This window comes from Bos taurus, chromosome 4 (genome assembly GCF_002263795.3).
Source record: "Bos taurus isolate L1 Dominette 01449 registration number 42190680 breed Hereford chromosome 4, ARS-UCD2.0, whole genome shotgun sequence".
NCBI classification, from domain to species: domain Eukaryota; kingdom Metazoa; phylum Chordata; class Mammalia; order Artiodactyla; family Bovidae; genus Bos; species Bos taurus.
Genome location: NC_037331.1, coordinates 112,680,585 through 112,698,951, shown reverse-complemented (window position 1 = coordinate 112,698,951; position 18,367 = coordinate 112,680,585). Strand labels below are relative to the sequence as shown.

At 47.0% G+C, this 18,367-nt stretch overlaps 2 protein-coding genes across 3 annotated transcripts in view; one reads left to right on the top strand and one right to left on the bottom strand.

Moving 5' to 3' along the window:
• The window catches only part of ZNF862 (zinc finger protein 862), a 33,137-nt gene extending 15,925 nt beyond the window's left edge, over nt 1–17,212 (bottom strand). The window contains exons 1-5 of one of the 2 annotated variants that reach the window (XM_059885364.1): nt 16,983–17,212; nt 10,465–10,576; nt 8,663–8,767; nt 6,843–7,540; nt 5,240–5,396 (exon numbers count right to left, since the gene is read on the bottom strand). In XM_059885364.1, the coding sequence (XP_059741347.1) occupies nt 5,240–5,396; nt 6,843–7,540; nt 8,663–8,767; nt 10,465–10,576; nt 16,983–17,006 (1,096 nt within the window). In that variant the 5' untranslated portion in view covers nt 17,007–17,212. The remainder of the gene's footprint in view (nt 1–5,239; nt 5,397–6,842; nt 7,541–8,662; nt 8,768–10,464; nt 10,577–16,982) is intronic. The other variant, NM_001191280.3, reaches the window with a different exon arrangement.
• The window catches only part of RARRES2 (retinoic acid receptor responder 2), an 85,584-nt gene that overhangs the window by 54,093 nt on the left and 13,124 nt on the right, over nt 1–18,367 (top strand). The window lies entirely within an intron of this gene.

Here is an 18,367-nt window from a genome sequence, read left to right as displayed (position 1 = left end):
AATGTGCATGTTGGTCCACTTGATGGTTTCCTACATGTCCCTTGGGCTCTGTTCATTTTTCTTTGACTTTTTTGTTTCAGGCGCTCCATAATTTCCATTGTCCTATCCTCAAGCTTGCCGATTCTTTATTTTCCCTGCTCAAATCTGTTTTTGTATTCCTCTAGTTAATTTTTCATTTCAGTTGTAGTTTTCAGCTCTCAATCTTCTTTTTGGATACTTCTTTGGTTTTCTCTCTATTGATATTTCCATTTTATTCATACATTTCTGTCTTGACTTTCTCCACATCTCCCTAAAGTTCTCTGAGCATGTTTAAGACAGTTGTTTTAAAGTATTTATTTAGTATACCTGCCATCAGGTCTTTTTCAGGGACAGTTTTTGTTTAATTTTTGCCTCTGAATGGGTCGTACTGTCCTATTTCTTTGTGTGCCTTGTGATTTTTTTGTTGAACACTGGACATTTGAATCTTAATAATGTGGTAATTCTGGAAATCAAGATTCTCCCCTGTCCCCAAGGTTTGCTGTTTTTATTGATTTGGGTTACCATTATTATTTTTTTTTAATTTTTTAATCATTATAGGCTATCTCTGTGCCAAATATCAGCCTGAGGTGTAAACTTAAAGTCCTCTCAGGTCTTTTCGAGTCCTTCCCTAGTCATGCAAATTCACTGTCTTAGTTTTCCTCCTATATGGTTTTGAATGTCCTAGTCTCTAATGTCTGGTTTCCAAAAAAGGAAAAAGAGAAAAAGAGGAGGGGGAAGAATCTGCAGCAATAGGGGAGGTATACAACACTGGCTGCTTACTTCTTGGTCTGCACCTCTGTGATGAGAAGCAGCAGTCAGTGATCAGAGCACTGACCCCTGACTGATATTTAGAGGACAGTGCCCTTTTGGCCCACCCCAATTCCTGCCAACTCTGTTCAACCTGCTCTAGTCATACAGTACAGCCGCTTGCACTGTGGTAGGAGAGAGAGATGGGCAGCTGCTACTGTGCTAAGAGCTGAAATTGACAAAACTTAACCACAATTTACTTTCCAACTCTTCCCCTGTAAGCTGAAAGCCTCTGACAGATTTCAGAGTTCCAAAATAGCTACACCAGACAGATTCTACCAGTGCAACTGTTGTCCAGGTAAGGAAACAGATTCTTGGTGCTCTTCCCAGAGTTCTCCTCCTAATCAGGACAGTTTTGAAGAGTACAGTATTGGTCATTTTATTAATTAAAATTAGAAAACACAAATGTGACTAAAAAGTGATTGGAGGCCTATCTGTTACCTGAGTGTGACAAGTCATGGGCCCCACTCAAGGTTTCACCCTATAAGAAAGCCAAAATGGAGGCCACAATTTGCTTTTATTTTTGGCCTCAGCATGCGGGATCTTAGTTCCCTGACCAGGGATTGAACCTATGTCCCCTGCAGTGGTAGGGCAGAGTCTTAACCACTAGAGCACCAGGGAAGTCCCAGGGGCCACCTTTTGAATAAACCCCTGGACCAAACACTCATAACCACATAACCAAATCTTAAACTGTCCTAATTTCCTCAAAATGCTGACTCTGGTTTTAAACAAGATTTAAGTTTCTTTCATGTCAGAGTGACTATACAGCTTCTGAGACAATTAGCTACACACAAGAAAAAGTTAACAGTGCTACTACCCTAGAGAGAATATAATCACAATAAAAAAAATACTCCTTAATTCACATTTTATAAACCGAGCATTACCTGCTGAGAGCCAAACTTTTAACCACTTTGGGTGTGAAGTCTCCCAGTTCATGAACAGTTTGTTTCTTCCTCAATAAAATATTCCTATCAGGAAAGCTCTCTTAATTTTCTTTTAACAATGCAAAGGGTAAAAAAGAAAATCCCCAAAGAGGTGACCCAAGCAAGTGGTGATGGAAAAGAATTGAAGCTGTTTTAGAAATGCATCCTGCTGAAGTTTGTGCTTTTAAAAACAATGTCTATATATGTGTGTTTCTTAGGCATAATGAAACCAGTTACTGGAAAAAACAGCTAAAAATTTTTGGTGAGGAGGACTCAGTGATAGAGATTGGTGGGACAGGAACTGTCATTTTTTTGTTATATGAGAATTATTTCAATTAAAAAAATATATAATTATTGGGCTTCCTTGGTGGTCCAGTGGTTAAGGATCCGCCTTGTAATACAGGGGACCCGGGTTCGATCCCTGGTCCAGGAAGATTCCACATGCTGAAGAGCAACTAAGTTGGTGAGCCACGACTACTGAGCCTGCGCGCCTAGAGGCTGTGCTCCACAATGAGAAGCCACCACAGTGCGAAGCCCGCCCACCACAACAAAGACCCAGCACAGCCAAAAAATCAAATAGATAAATAAAGGTCTTTAAAAAACATAATTATGAAGCAATATTTTTAAAGACTAACTGAAATCGTACATGAGACTGAATATCCCTGAAAATGTTTGCCTCAGTTACGCTCCCTTGAGGATCGGTCACCTCTGACTGCCTGCAGCAGTGGCCCCAGAAGTGCTGAACCCCAGGCACAGCTCTTTGAAACTATGGCTGAAATGGTGCTAAAAAACCTTTTCTTTTTGATCTCTTCAGAACAAGTGAAACAGAGGGAATTTGCAAACAGATTCTCCATGTCTTAATAATGGAAAAGTGACTGAAGAGATATAAATATATCACGTGCACGCATGTGCATGTTGATACACACACACACACACACACACACAAAGTCCAGAAAAATGGCCTGGCTTGCAAAGACAGATTCTGACCCTTTCAGGCTACTCTGACCCCAGGGTTGGCAGGCTGGCTCCCGCACCGGTTTAGAGACAGCCCCTCTGGCTCCTGGCACTGCTTCTTTCTCTCTAGCTCAGCAGGGCCCCACCGGGAGGCCAGATACGGCTCACCGTGCAGCAGCTAGCCTCCCAAACAACACATAAGCCACTCTAACTCCCACTCATGTCACTGAGGGCTCTCCCACTCAGTTTTCTTTCCACTTGGTGACCTGACTTCTTCTCCCAGCTGTGAGGTCCAGCTGTCGCTGATGAGCTCACCTGTAGAAAAGGCACTGCACACCTGAAGTGAGTGACCTGCTACTCCGCATACGATGACACCTTTACTAGTAAAAACAAGGGTTACCACATAGTGCCTGTATTGGCTTGTCTGTTTCTGTAATGACAACTGTTAATTTCTTAACAGTGAAATGTAACTGAATTTTCTTTTTTTGGGGGTGAGGGGAGCAAGAGATATCACCAAATATGGCCAAAGTTTGAAACCAGAATTTAAAATACTGAAATAAAATAACAGATAGAACTCTACATAGTGATAAACAGTTCTAAATGAGCAAGTCCACAAAAGTAAAGGTTGGCAGAGGAAAGCACTAAAATCAAAGCACAAACCTCTTCTTTTCTCCATAATCAAGTGACTGTCCTCTACAAGTTCAGTCCTATTGATAAGACAACTGGTGGGGCCATGGAGGCTGAACCTGACCTGGAAAATACCAGCTGAAAAGCTTTAGTCGACAACAGTTTAACTGCTGCACAACTGACAGATTAACATTAAATCTGACTGCATCAAATTGAGACTGTCTTTTTAAAAAACAGGTACCATAATAATAAAATCTAAAAGAACAAATCTACTAGTTGTAAGTCCTAACAAGAAAAACTACAGAACTAGCTGGGTTTCCTCGAATGAAAAGAGCACAAGGAAATCGACAGCGCAAATGTGCTGTGATGCAGTCTGAGGCCCACCGGACCACAGAGACCCAGGACCCAAGCCAACCCCAGCCTCACCCCAGGGCAGTAGCCCCTTTCTGCACCTCAGTTCTCCCGGAGGAGAGGCCTACTTACTGAAGATTTCCCCACTTCCGAACATATAGAAGTTAAAAAGAAAAGGATAAAACATGCTTAGATGACATGGTCCAGCTCAACAACCCAAGTCAGGCCCACGCCATGGGAAACACACTGCTGTACCACCGGTCACCCGTCTTCCCCATGACTTTCCGCAGGGGCCCAGAGGGCAGAGGGCACCACTGCTGCTCATTCCTTCACAGGAAAAGCCAACTTCCTGTGAGATTGGTTTCTTACAAACCAGTCTCCCCCTCGCTCACTGGCTCTCTCAGACACTGTGGATGGTAGTAATGTTCTTTGAAGGTGTGCTTCAAAGGCCTTGGCCCAGGACACGAGTACAATACCTCTGTCCTCATGAAAGAAACAATTTTTCACATCCTTTCTCAACATTTGAGGAGCCATTTAAAACTGTGAACAATGATAAGAAGTTGTATATTGGTCAAGGATGTACAGAAAATACTCAGGTGCCCAGGAAAGGGCGCTGTGAGCCGGCAACATGACACCAGGTAAGCCACAAATACTCGGATTCCTTATTCTGTAGAAGTCATGACCCAGGTCGCTGGTGGAATTCCTAAGTTAGGTACAGCAGCCTGTTCTGCAAGGCTTTTGTTACAATATAGGCTAGTAATAATAACGTTTAAGATGAAGAGTTGTCTTTTTCGTGCCACGTGAAAATCTGGGCTGCCTGATGGATAAAGGAGGCAAAGAGAAGAACAAGGAGCAAATGCAAGAGAGGAGGCTGTTCCGGGAAGGTGGCAGCAGCGCGTGCGGATCATGCTCTGGGGCCTATAGCCCAGGGACACCCGGGCCGGCCCTGCCCACCCCGCTGGCCCTGGGATGAAGCAGCACTGGCCAAAGCAGAGGTAGGAATCCAGGAGTCCAGCCGGACACCCTTTCTCGCCTCCCTGCCTCCGCTCCCGCCGTCCCCAGCTCTGTCATGTCTAGAAGCCTGTCCTCCTTCTGCGCCTGGTTTTCAGCGCAATTAAAGCACTTCATTCTCTGTAAAGCCTGTCCTTACCCCTCCCTCGGATGCCTGGCCACATTAAGCCACTGTCTCCAGCGGCCCTAGGGTGCTTCCTGAACCTCTTTTACAAAGCTTGTGTTATTTTCCAGTTTCTTATTAAAGTGCCTGTCTCTCCCACACTTGCTTGTCTCTTGGAAGCAGAGCCCTGACTCGTGCCCGTTCAGCCAGCACACTGTAGGCGCTCAGCAGGTGTTTGGTGGAAGATGGATGACGACGGGTGGATGAAGAGGAGAAAAAGCACAGCACCCCGAGGCAGGGAGAGTTCTGAGATGCAAAGATCTAATCGCTCTCTGCCTACATGCAGGGAGAGGGCAGAAAGGGGACGACAAGGACAAGTGGAGCCACCCTCGCGGGTCCCCATATCCAGTGATGGCACAGATAGAGAGGCTTCTCGGATCTTTACCCAGGGACGCCAACAGCTCATAGTTCATCTGCATCACGTCTCTGTACAGTTCCTTCTGCCACTTGTCTAGCGCGCCCCACTCCTCCCGGGTGAAATACACCGCCACATCCTCAAACACCACCGGGAGCTCCTCCAACAGCCCCTCCTCAGAAGGATCCTGCAACAAAGAGTAGCAGGTACTCAGTACTCCTCTCACATCAGACACCCAGCATGATGCTCCAGGGATCCTGCTCATGGCCTGTTTCTCCTGGGAAGCCTGCCAAGAGGCCCAGACGCTCTCTGAAGAATTCAGCTGTCCACCAAAGTCAAAAGAGCAAACGTGTGGCCCAGAGTCGGTAGGTAACAACTACACAAACCTCACCGTGATCCTAGAAGAAAGGGAAGACCCTTCCTCTTCTCTCTGGGAAGGAAAGGACAGGGCACTGAGGAAGAGGGTCTCGCAGAGCCTCGTGGCTGCACCCGTCCTCGAGAGCACCTTCTGCTCATCTACCATTGCAAAGGTGGCCGCTGCCTCTGAGCCACTGCTGAGTTTCCCCATCAGGATGGAAAGAGCAGTAAAACAACAAGTAAAGATGATCCTGTTCAGTGACTAGGTTAACACACACTTTACTGCTAAAGGAATTTAGGCTATAAAAGGTTAGACCTGTTTATCATCTTCTAATCCTAAACACTGAGGGAACATGAAGGGAAATGAGCTTTGTCCCTTTTCTGGATTCCATAAAAATCTGAACTTACTAACTTTACCTACAATGTTAGGAATAAGGAACGTCTGAGCTCTTCTCAACAGAATACTAAAAGGGGCTGCTCAAAATGACTTGTAGTAAAACCCCGCTTATATGGTGGGGGGCGGAGTTGAGAAAGGGGGATGGATCTGGCTACTCAGAGACCTCAATTAACACAGCTTCCTTGCAGGGCAATTTTCCAAAGAATCAGAAACTAAACCTGTTGCATTTGATAAACAGGCCTGAGGTGAGAAGTGGAGTCTGGAGGTCTCATCAGTGCAGCAGGGCTGGGAGGAGAGCCCTGGGCTGGCGGCCAGGGGCTCAGCAGGAGGGCAGCACCACGAGCCCTTGTTCTCTGGCTACATCTTAGCTCTTGCCCAACAAGGTGAGTTTAACTACGCTTGCTCCACCCCCTTCTGTGCAGCATTAAAAACACATTACACAAAGTCTGAAGAAACATGAGTCCAAAGTTAAAGCTGAAACATATCTTTTACATTGATTATTTAAGAGCTCTGCAGCTGTTTTTATGGTTGTGGGTTATTTCTGGAGTTCTGTGGTCATTTTAGATTCTGGATAAAGATGGCTTTTCTGAATGTAGCTGTTCTCTTAATGTCAGAAGTTAGAGTATTTGGCCCCACTAATACGTTTTGTTATCTGCCAAAAGGAGATAATAGTAGTAGGGCTGTTGTGGTCAGTAAAGGAGCTGATACATGTAAAGCACTTAAAATAAGACCTGGCACAGCTGAAGCATGGCAGCTTATGGTAACGTGATAATGTTAGCAGCAGCTGTGGCTAATGGAATTGTTCCACCATCATCATGCAATATACATTGTTGTCAGCACGGAATCCTCCCCCTTGAGCCATCATTATAAACATATTACCTGGCCACAGGGTTCAGCAGAGTCATTACATAAAATGTTATCATCTGAGGAACTGCGGATGTCATCAACGATTTCTGTTTGCCTGAAATCAGGGATGCGATCCAGGTACAATGCAGGAATTGCTCCATTCCCTCCAGGGTCCCCCAGGGCAGCTCTCGAGCTGGGCAGGAGCTGGGCTACGTTATCACAGGCCCCCAGAGGCCCTGGGGGGTAAAATATGGGATAATCTGCAGGGAAGAAGGGCCCCTGGCTGGCCAGTACATCACCAGACACCTCCTGGGTGCTCTGGAAACGGGCTGCCCAGAGGGGGTCCCGTGCCGCCAAGGCCTTGACACAGAACACGTGGGCCTTGCTCTTGGCGTGGTATTTGAGAGTCTCCACCTTGAATGGTCCGGTATAACCTTCTATTAATCTTGACCGCTTGTCCCTGACAGATGGGTATTCCCGGCAAGCACAGCAAAAGAGAGCCGTCTGCTCTTCATTCATGACCAACCACGGGAACTGCGCAAACCACGACTTCTGGATGGATCGGGGTTTGGAGGGTTTGCTGCTTCTTCCTGCACAGTCTCCCTGGAGGCTGCCTCTCTCTGAGCTGAAGTGGGACAGACAGGCTTCCTTCTGAGGAGGCAGGTAGAGTCCAGCTTCTCTGGATGAGCTCTGCATGTCCATTTCCTCCACGAAGCCCATCTTGGTTTTTCCTATAGAGAAAAGAGACAGGTGGAATTTTCTCTGAAATCCTACAGGTTGAGTCACTGCAACTCAGAGGTGCTCAGATCCACGTTCTATGAAAGCTGGAACCATAGCCACAAAGTGACCCACTATGTCCCTGTTCTCTTCTCTCCAGCTCCCAGCCCCCCAGGCTCACTTTGCCTAACCCCAAAGAAACAAATGGACTTTAAGAAAAAGTTCTTTTCCCTAATATAAAGGACAGATACACCTGCTCAAAAAGAGAGCTCCACAATTTGACCTGTGCAGCCTAAGACAGTGGCACAGCCTTCAGGAGAGCAGACTTATTTACTAGAGACTGAACACTGAACTCAGAGAATGTAGGGTTAAAGAGGTAATTGAAGCAAACACCACCACTCCACACTTAGCAGGAATCCCCCTCTTTGGTACCCTTGCCAGACAGGCATCTGCACTTGGCTCATGTATCTTCAGAGTGAGAGAACACCCCCCACCCCGCTACTGGGCAGACAATTTTGGCCCCCAGAGAGTTCTCCTTGAGCTGCATCCATCTTGGAGCACCTCCCCCCTGGGAGGGCTACTTCAGCCCTCTCTCACACCACATCCCTTCTGAGAGGCGAAAACTCCCAGGACCTCACTAAGATTTTTCTTCTTTAAGCTAAACCAGAAGTTTCTTTATTCACGCCTTAGTTGAAATGCAGCTTAGACACCTCTAACTGCTCTTATGCACCAACAAGTTCAGATGCCCAGTAGGCAAGGACTTGACAGTATTTGCTCCAGGCCACTGGACCACGAAATGGTCCATTACCAATCCCGGAAGCACAAATCTACTAATAGACTCAATAGGTCCAAAGTTAAGAGCCAAACACAAACCAAAACAAGTCAGTGTCTGTGAAGTCTAGGGCTCTGTGTGGTCCATCTGAGACAGGCTACAAGGGAGAGCAATCTTCCCTGATGCCATTCCTGGAGGAAGTAGCTCCACCTCCCTTTTCTCCGGTAGGAGGGGACGGTAGCAGCGTTCGTGTATAACTGGTGCACAGGGAGAAGCAGAGGACGAGGCCAGAGGCCTGGGGCCCAGCTTCCTGCTCCCTCCCTCCAGCAAAGCACCCCTCCTCCTGGGGCAGGTCTAGGCTCACCTGGGTTGGGGCTCAAGTGACTCCTCTGACCTTGGACACTGGCGAGCCACGGTTCTGGCCCTTGCTCAAATTTATAGAACAGCTCCGGGCTGGCAATAGTTGATCCTGAGTCAGGAACAGAGAAAAGCACTATGAGGTTGAATCCAGGTCACACAGGTTAAAAAGGTTATGAAAACTATTGGTTCAGAACAGAAGCTCAAACTCAAATGCTGGGGGGACCAGACAATAATCTGAGGAAACCAAGTGCGGGGGTGGGGGAAGGAGGGGGAAGCAGGGGAGGCTGTGGATCTGAGCCCAGGTAGCGGCAGCTGCTCAAATTCAGGAGAGGCCATCAATTAAATGCAGGGTCAGCGGCCTCGGGACCGCGGAAGAAGCTCCGAAGGGCGGCCGCGATGCCCAGCCCCCAGCGGATCAGTCAGCTGCTGGATCTATGCCTTTGGTGCTTCATGTAAAAAAAAAAAAAAAATAAATGCAGGGTCAGCACGACCAGACCATCCCAGTTTTCAAGAGAAGCCAGAAATCTTATTTCTATGTGTTCCCCTCCATGGCTATATACTGACAACTAATTTAAGTACTTTTTTTAATATATAATTTTACTGATTTATTTTTGGCTGTGCTAGGTTTTCTTTGCTGCATGGGCTTCCTTTTTAGTTGCAGAAAGCAGGGGCTACTGTTGAGTTAATGGTGTGTAGGCTTCTCGTAGCAGGGGCCTCTCTTGCGGAGCACAGGCTCTCGGGTGGGTGGGCTTTGGTAGTTGCTGTTTCTTGGCTCTAGAGCGCAGACTGAATACTTGTGGTGCATGGGCTTAGTTGCTCTGAGGTATGTGGGATCTTCCTGGATCAGTGATCAAATCTGTGCCCCCTGCATTGGCAGGCAATTTCTTTACCACTGAGCCCCCAGGAAAGCCCCTTATTTAAGCATTTTAAAGAAGTCAAACCAAAAAAAAAAAGAGAAAAAAGGTGTAAGCCAAATCTGGCCCAGTGCTACTTTGCAACTTCTCGTTTAAAAGAATCATCAGTTTTTAAACTTTTTAGTAGACACAAAGAACGCAACCCCTCCATCCAAAGAGAGCTGAGACTGTTGGCCCCATAAACCTTAGACAAGGGCCAAGATGAAAAGAAGTAAGGAAATGCATGGTGATGATCATCAAATTGAAATCAGAAGAATATATATGCACATAGACACAATGAACTACAATCACCTCTGTCCATGGTACTGGAAGTCTATCCACAGAGGAGAGAAAGGACATTCAGAAAATAAAAAAGATGAAAACTATCTACTTGGGCACAAATTTTTAAGTTGTTTCATTTCATTAAACCACTACAACAAGCCTGTGAAAAAGGAAAGCTTGTGAAGAAAGACACCAAGTCTCAAAAAGGCTAATGGGCTTGGCCAGGCCTTGTGGCAGAGCCGGCACTGAGACCAGATTTCCACGCTGCAGATCTGAGGCTTCTTCCACCGCTGCCCACCACCTCCAGTGTCCTCTGGGCACTGAAACAAAACCCACCTTCCAGCAGCACAGTCCACAGGTGGGGCTCCCCCTGCCCCCGGTGCCCTGGGATATGCCGAGGCATCCAGGTCTAGCCCTGGCACACCAAATTTCCCCACTTCTCTTGGCCAGTTTAAGTGGAAAAGAGAAAGCATGATGTGTGAATCCACAGGCAGTTAAGACAGATAGAGGACTGAGTGGATAAACAGCATCAAGATGCTGGGGGATAAATGGTCAGATTCCAGACAATTTGCAAGCATGTCACAGTCAGACATGGTTGGGAATGCTGTGGGGAAGTGAACAGGAGCCATACCCAGGGGTGCCACCAGCTTGTCAGAACCACAGATGTCCTTCTGCTGCTGACTCAGCAGCACCCACTCCTCCTGAAGCAAGTACACCGTGATGTCGTCAAACGTCACAGGAGCCTGGAAGGGAAAATGACACCAGGTAAGCACCAAGTTCCTCCTTAGTCTTCCACGGCTGTGTTCACAATCACCTGAGGGCACCCTGGGAACAGAGGTGGGATCTACTGGGATCTACTCTGGAAACAGATCAGACTGGAGGAGGGGGCACCATCAGTCTACACACAGGAGTGCACCTCATCGCTCTCCCCCACTGAGTGCAAGTCACAGAGGGGACGAGACCCCCTTGTTCTAGGGAGGGCCACACCCTGAAACCAAAGTGCTGTAACGAAGGCTGACTCTGGACTCTCACAATCCTCTCCCTGCACGCTCCTCGCCTGCTGTCCCACAGGACCCATTACTTCTCAGCCAGTGCATCAGAAACAACCAACAGTGCTTCTTTTTGCAAAATCTTGAACGTGGTAAATATTCACTTAGGAAGATGTATCCAATTTCTAGAAATAGTCAAATGTCACTGAGAACTATGACTGTGAATGTGTCAATGATCAAGATGGGCAAGGCTTTAAGACTGAGAACTACATTCCATGGGGCTTGTAAAGGAGCGCGGTTCCACCAGAAAGGGGCAAGGAAATTCAGAAAATGTTTCAAGGAGTTCTGGATTAAGATGGCAAGTTCAACAAGTACACTGAATTTTGCTTCCTCCTGTGAATTTAAAAGACACCCTTCTCCCATGAAAAAACCCCAAACGATACACCCACTAGGATGGACAACACAACAAAGGGACAATAGCAATATAATTGTGCTAACTGAAAAGCAGATGAAAAAGTAGTAACTGAGCAGACCCAAGAAAACTGAATTCTCACCCAACAGCAGACAAACAACCCAAGTTACACCAGTAAATCAGAGGATTTATTGAGTCTCTCTAGAGAGAGACTCAGGCCCTGGCCGCCCCAGGAACCATTGGCCTGGGAGTGAAGGCAGCAAGGCTAAAATAACAAGAGTTGGGGGAAAGCTGTTTGCCAACAAATGCCAGACCCCTTACACAGGCTCCAAGATTGCAAGAGCCTCCTTCCCACATGATCAGAGCTTCAAGTTAGAATTCTGGTTTTCCATTGTTTAGAGTCAGCAAACAACTGGACTACCAAGACATAGCAAAAGGCTCTTTTACACCTGACAGAGTCCAAAACAGATGGGGGTGTGGGGGTGAGGGCAGGGGGAGAAGGATCTGAGGAAATGGATGTGAGGCAGGGAGGAAAACAGTCTGTAAAAAACAAAAGTATCAATAGCCCCAGAGAAGTAAGATATTGCAGCCATGAACCAAGTGGTTATAAAAGAAATAATCAGAAAACACTCAGAATCTGTTGCTGGTTATCCTTTTAAATTTTGTACCACCAACATTTATCAGCTACTCAAAGAAATAATATTAATAAATAAAATTATCAACAACAAAAAACCCTCCCCCAAAGAAAAACATTTTGGGAAATCACATCCTTGGGGTATCGGCCGTTTCAAAGTGACAACACTGAAGGGACTATTTGGTAAGTCCAAATAGTCCAATGGCTATTTCCATTTATAGCAAGTTATAGTACATTTTTAAAAATTTGCCTGTAACTTTATATTCCAATTTTAAGTACATGAAATATCTAACTTCAGCAAAGAAGCTTCTTGAGAAAAACAGTATACATAATTCTTATAAGTCACTATTGATTTGTATATTTAAAAATAATTTGAGCATTTTTCTTGTAAATCAATATTTACTGCAGAAAATTTAGACAGAAAGCCAAAAAACAAAAACAAAAAATGCTTTAAGATCATCCACAATCTCCCCAATGAAAAAGAATTAGTATTTACATTTGATATGCAACTTGCAAGTCTTTTGTCTATGAATATGTATGAACAGTTTTTAAAGTAACAATAGAATTGTACTGCCAATGTGTATGTTTTAAATAACTATTCATTCTCAGAGTGTCTTCCAAAGCAAAATATGATTATAATTCAAAAAAACTGCTGCAAGCACACTGCAGGATGGACTCCACTAAAAGCAGGCAATCAGACAGGAAACAGATACACACAGGATATGGCCTAAGGAGAGCCAATGCGGGAAAGGGGGTAGAAAACCCTCAAGATTATAACAAAGGAAAATCCCAGGACTACTGCACACCAAGGCGACAGGGCAAGCTGTTCCAACCAGGACAGGTCAGTGTGTGACCAAGGGCAAGCAGGGCTCCCTGTTCATTCCACGCACCCTGCCTTCCTGAGGGAACAGGTGGGCATAATGAAAGCCACCGGACCCATCACTCTATGAGTGCCACAAGGACGGAGAACACGGCCAGGGCTGAATGTTTAGATACTAAAGAAGTATCTTCCCACAAGAGCCTTGTGATGACTGCAATGTAAAACACACACCTACACACAGACACACACACACAAATCTGCTTGAACAGGAGGACTTTCTTACCTACACAGACAGCAAGGAATATCCCTGGATGTTCTATTTTAGTGATTCCTACTGTCTATAGGTAGAGCTGAGTTCTGAGCCCAGCACCAAGTTCCCTGGATCTGAGCCTGACTCCCCTTCCTCAGCTCTAGACATTGCCCCACCTGGAACCTCTACTGCAGTCAGGTCAGGTAAATATAATTGTAATCACAACCCTATATTACTCCTTTCTTCCCTCCACACACCCAGTCTTCAGATTCCCCGATTCTGCCCACTTCCACCAACCACTTAAGTTCCTACTCACAGTCCATCTCTTTCTCAAGGGATTTCCTGTCCACCGAGCAAAGCACTTCTGCTTCCCCTGAGCAGGAAGCCCTTATGATGCCTGGTGCTCAGAAGCTTACACTGATTATCTTATTTTATAACCACCTTCACCATCACCACCCTTCCTCCCATGACCACCACAGGATTTCATAGGCATTAATTCATTTGTTCACTGAATACACATTTTATTTGTTTCTGTGTGTGCCTGGAGATCCTAATATATAAAAGACACAATATTCATCAAGGAGAATAAAACCCCTTGGGAGGTGACAGACAACTATGATATAAGTGCAACAACAAAACTGGGTCCAGAGAGCAAATGAGAAGGGAATAATCACTTCTAGGGGAAGGGGAGGAGGTTTGCTAGAGGTCGGTGACCAGGAACCAGAGATGTTGTTGAGGCAATAAACAAATATACAATAAATACCCCTATCTGGCAGCACCAACAAATCTCCCAGCAGACACAGAACACGGTGTTTGTCATAGCACCCACACCTATAGCAGAAAGGCCTCTGCAGACATGTTATCTTGAGTCATTTGAATGTTCAAAAAATACTGAGAACCTATTACATGCCATATATTGCTCCACTATTCTAGCTGGGGTATAGCATACAGTGAGTCAGCAAACATGTGAGTAAATAAATAAATGTGAGAATTTTATACAGTAATAAGGGCTGGGAAGAAAATGAAACAGGATAATGGTATAGAGTGACAGGGAAGTCTTTGACCTCTATCCATTCTTCTGCCAGTGACAAGCAAGACACCCCACACCCAATCCTATAGGCCAAGACTGCCTTTACTTAATAAATATCACAAAATAGCATCAAAGGAAGATTCTAATAATAGATCAATAATACCTCACATGGACGCCCCCAGTCTTCCAGCTTTGAGCCAAAAGAGTGATATAAAGAATGGAACTTTCCCTGGCACCTCAGACAGTAAAAAATCTGCCTGCAGCGCAGGAGAACTCAGTTCAATCCCTGGATTGGGAAGATCCCCTGGAGAAGGGAAGGGCTATCCATTCCCGTACTCTTTCCTGGAGAATGCCATGGACAGAGGAGACTAGGAGGCTTCAGTCCATGTGGCTGCAAAGAGTCGAATACAACTGAGTGACTAATACTTTCACTTTTAGAATAGCACAGCTATTCTACCCAGACCTTAGTTATCATCAGTCATCTGCATATCATCTTACATGTCTAGTTTGTTCTGTAATCACTTTATCTTTGAATAACATTCTCATTCCCCAAGCTAAAAAAACGCATACACCTGGAAAGGGTGTCCTTTTGATATCCTGCAATCAAGATTAGAATCAAGAATGAAATTTCCAGTCCCCAAGGTTTTCAATTAGTGATTGGGCCTGAAAAGGATTTCCCTCATACTCAGTTGGTAAAGAATCTGCCTGCAATGCAGGAGACCCCAGTTTGATTCCTTGGTCAGGAAGATCCCCTGGAGAAGGGATAGGCTACCCAGTATTCTGGCCTGGAAAATTCCATGGAAGACCATAGGGATGCAAAAAGTCGGACATGACTGAGTGACTTTCACTTTCCTGAAAAGGACATAAAATTTCTCTTCCACTTCCCAAAATATTTGTAGTTCTCTCTTTTCAAACTAAAGACTAAGAAAGTCTACAAATGGACAGAATCGCTTGAAATCAACCTCAAATCACTAATTCCAATTTGCAATGCCAATTGTTTATAGCCCTTCTTCCCCACTACATTTTGCTTCCCCTGTCCAAAATCAGGTTCAGTTTAAAATAAACCTCGGATATTACCTGAGGGCAAGGGCCATTTCCTTTACTTTTTTTGTATCCCCTAAAGCAGGAGTTGGGGCTTCCCAACTCCTGAGTGAGTGAGTTGGGGCTTCCCCCTTCCTGAGTGAAGTCGCTCAGTCGTGTCCAACTCTTTGTGACCCTATGGACTGTAGCCTGCCAGGTTCCTCCATCCACGAGGTTTTTCCAGGCAAGAATACTGGAGTGGGTTGCCATTTCCTTCTCCAGGGTATCTTCCCAACCCAGGGATCGAACCTGGGTTTCCTGCACTGCAGGCATACTCTTTACCGTCTGAGCCACCAGGAAAGCCCTCCCAGTTGGTGCTAGTGGTAAAGAATCCACCTGCCAATGCAGGAGCCATAAGAGACAATGGTCAGATCCCTGGGTTGGGAAGATCCCCTGGAGGAGGGCATGGCAACCCACTCCAGTGTTGTTGCCTGGAGAATCCCATGGACAGAGGAGCCTGGCGGGCTACAGTCCTTAGGGTTGCAAAGAGTTGGACACAACTAAAGTGACTTAGCATGGCACAGCACAGCAAAGCAGGGGTCCCCCAACATTCAGGATCTAATGCCGAATGATCTGAGGTGGAGCTGATGTAAGAATAAGAAGAAGTACACAATAAATACAATGTGCTTGAATAATCCTGAAACCATCTCCCACAACTGTCACCACCCTCCCCCCAACATTATTCCCCTCTGGTCCGTGGAAAAACTGTCCTTCAGATAGCCAGTCCCTGGCACCAAAAACGCTGCGGACCGCTGCCCTAAAGTGCTAAGTATGAGGCTAGCAGGCAGGGCATCTTCAATCTTCCTCTGGTTAGGTTGTTGGACTGTTTATAGGTTGTTACATCTGGAAAATACACTGTGGAGAGGGCTGAGTAAGGAAAAGATGCTTAAGCAAGGAGTAACTACTTTTGTAATTCAAAGTCTTTCCCAGTCTTCCCAGGAATAAGTACAGCATCAAAATACCCTCCTGATTCTTTCTCTCTTTTGTCTGTGGGGCCACCCTGCCGCGCTTGTCCATGTTACTGAGGTGAAAACTGCAGGAGAGTTCCTGGAGGAAAGTGGTCATTTCATATTTATCCTGTACTTCCAGATTCTCCATCAACTTAAATCCCTGACCACAAAGGCTTATTAAACGAGCAATTTTTTAAAAAAAGAGACTCAATCCGCATTCGAAAATGTTTGCTGAAGACATTCCTCTTTGGCCAGAGAAGAAACAACCCTCAAGAACTAGCATCAAAGAATATCCAGAAAGATCTTAGTCCCCAAAGTCTGCCATGGTCTCCAAGTCAAAAGCATGCGACCACGCTGGTCTTTGCTGACAGACTCTGAGCTCTTAGCAATCCTGCCAAACCCACTTAACTCTGTCTTTAAGCACTCTTCCCCACCTTTTCTTACAACTCAGCTTCTTGCCCAAAGCCTGAAGAAAAATTTACGGGAATATGCTTCTCAGAAATATTCAGATACTCCACGAAGTAGAAATTGGCAAGAAATACTCCAGATGCCAAGTCTTTTGCTTCTCAGCCCTTTCTTGGGAAGAGACATCTAGGCAGGGCCAAGCCCTCACCCTGCCCTCCCCTGGCTCCCAGCACTGGTGTCTTATCCAGCCTCAAAGCCTTAAAACACCACAGGCCTCTAAACGCCAACGTTGGGGAAAACGGGAAGCCCTTACGCATTACTCCACTACGCGGGTCACCCACCCAGCACCAACGGGGCGACCACTCGGCAGAGCGCGGCTGAGCCAGCCGCGGAGGGAGGGAGCGGAAGGCTGCGCGGGACTCGCCGGGAGAGCGAACGAAGAGGCGGGCGAGCGGGCGAGTCCTTCCCTGCAAGGGGGGCTCATCTGCGCGGACTCCTCCTGTAGCGCCCGCCTCGCCGGAGCCCAGACCTGGGACCGACGGGAGGGGAATGACGGCCCCGGGGCCCGTCCAGGCCTACCTTCCCCGACTCCCTGGGCTCCATGGCCCCGCTTTCGGTGGCCCGTGCCACCCCCGCCACTGCCGTCAGGCCGCCCCCTCCCCCCGCGGCCTGGCCTGAGGAGGCCGCAGCCGCCGCCGCGACCACCTGAGAGAACCCGGATTCCCTGAGGGGAGGGTGCCCGAGAGGGAGGGAGCGCGGCCCGGAATCGGCAGTGCCTCCTCAGAGGGGGCGGTGGCGCTCGCGGCTCCCGGAGAGGCACGCGGCCGGTACTCGCGTCGCACCGGGCGAACCACTTTACGGCACCCCCCCAGCCCGGGGCATCATGGGAAGCGCAGTCCAGGCTCAGTAAGCGGCTCCGAGAGCCGCTTGTTGGCTTGGGGAATACAGGGTCTCGGTTGGACAGAGCGGTTCGTCCTCTACCCTCTCCACTCTCCAGGGCCCAACAGTAAGGGCAGAGTGCTCTGATTGGGCTATAAGATTGCTTGTTCTTGCGTCTGTTCCTTCCCATTTTTGCCAGTAACTGCAGTTGCATAGGACTCTCCTGTCGGGGTGGTCTGAGGAACATGAAGGGACAGAGGGTAAATACAGAATCACTGGGCATTGGAGCAGAAGTGTCCAGCCTGGCTTCCTCCCTCTCCACCCCATCCTGGAAGCAGAGCTGGAGACCAAGGTTTGGTCCTGGAAAGCGACCCAAGAGAGCAGACCTTGGGACTTGGGAGGGTTAAGCAGGGAAGAGGAAAAATTGATGGATGGATCGTTTTCGAGGTCACTGCTGTAGGTATTGGGAGCTTCATTCCACTTCTAAGAATTATACAGAATGCCCCTCCCCATAATAGTCCATTGAACAATGGGAGGAGGAGAGCTCAGCATTCATCCATTGCTCCCATCCCCAGAAGTTGAGAGTTGCCCAACGAGACGGTAACTGCACTCGGTCCTCACACTTGTACTTCTAGCTGTGCTTGTATGGAGGCCAGGTGGACACTCTGTGGTCAGAAAGCCCTGGGGCAGAAAGCAAAAGAAGCTTGAAAAGAAGCTGCTGCTGCTAAGTCGCTTCAGTGGTGTCAGACTCTGTGCGACCCCATAGACGGCAGCCCACCAGGCTCCCCCGTCCCTAGGATTCTCCAGGCAAGAACACGAGTGGGCTGCCATTTCCTTCTCTAATGCATGAAAGTGAAAAGTGAAAGTGAAGTCACTCAGTCATGTCCAACTCTTAGCGACCCCATGGACTGCAGCCTAGCGGCTCCTCCGTCCATGGGATTTTCTAGGCAAAAGTACTGGAGTAGGGTGCCATTGCCTTCTCCGTGAAAAGAATCTATATAATGGCAAATCAGCACATGAACAAGAATGCTCAGCATCATTGGTCATTTGTTGTGGAGTCACTAAATCGTGTCCGGCTCTCTGCG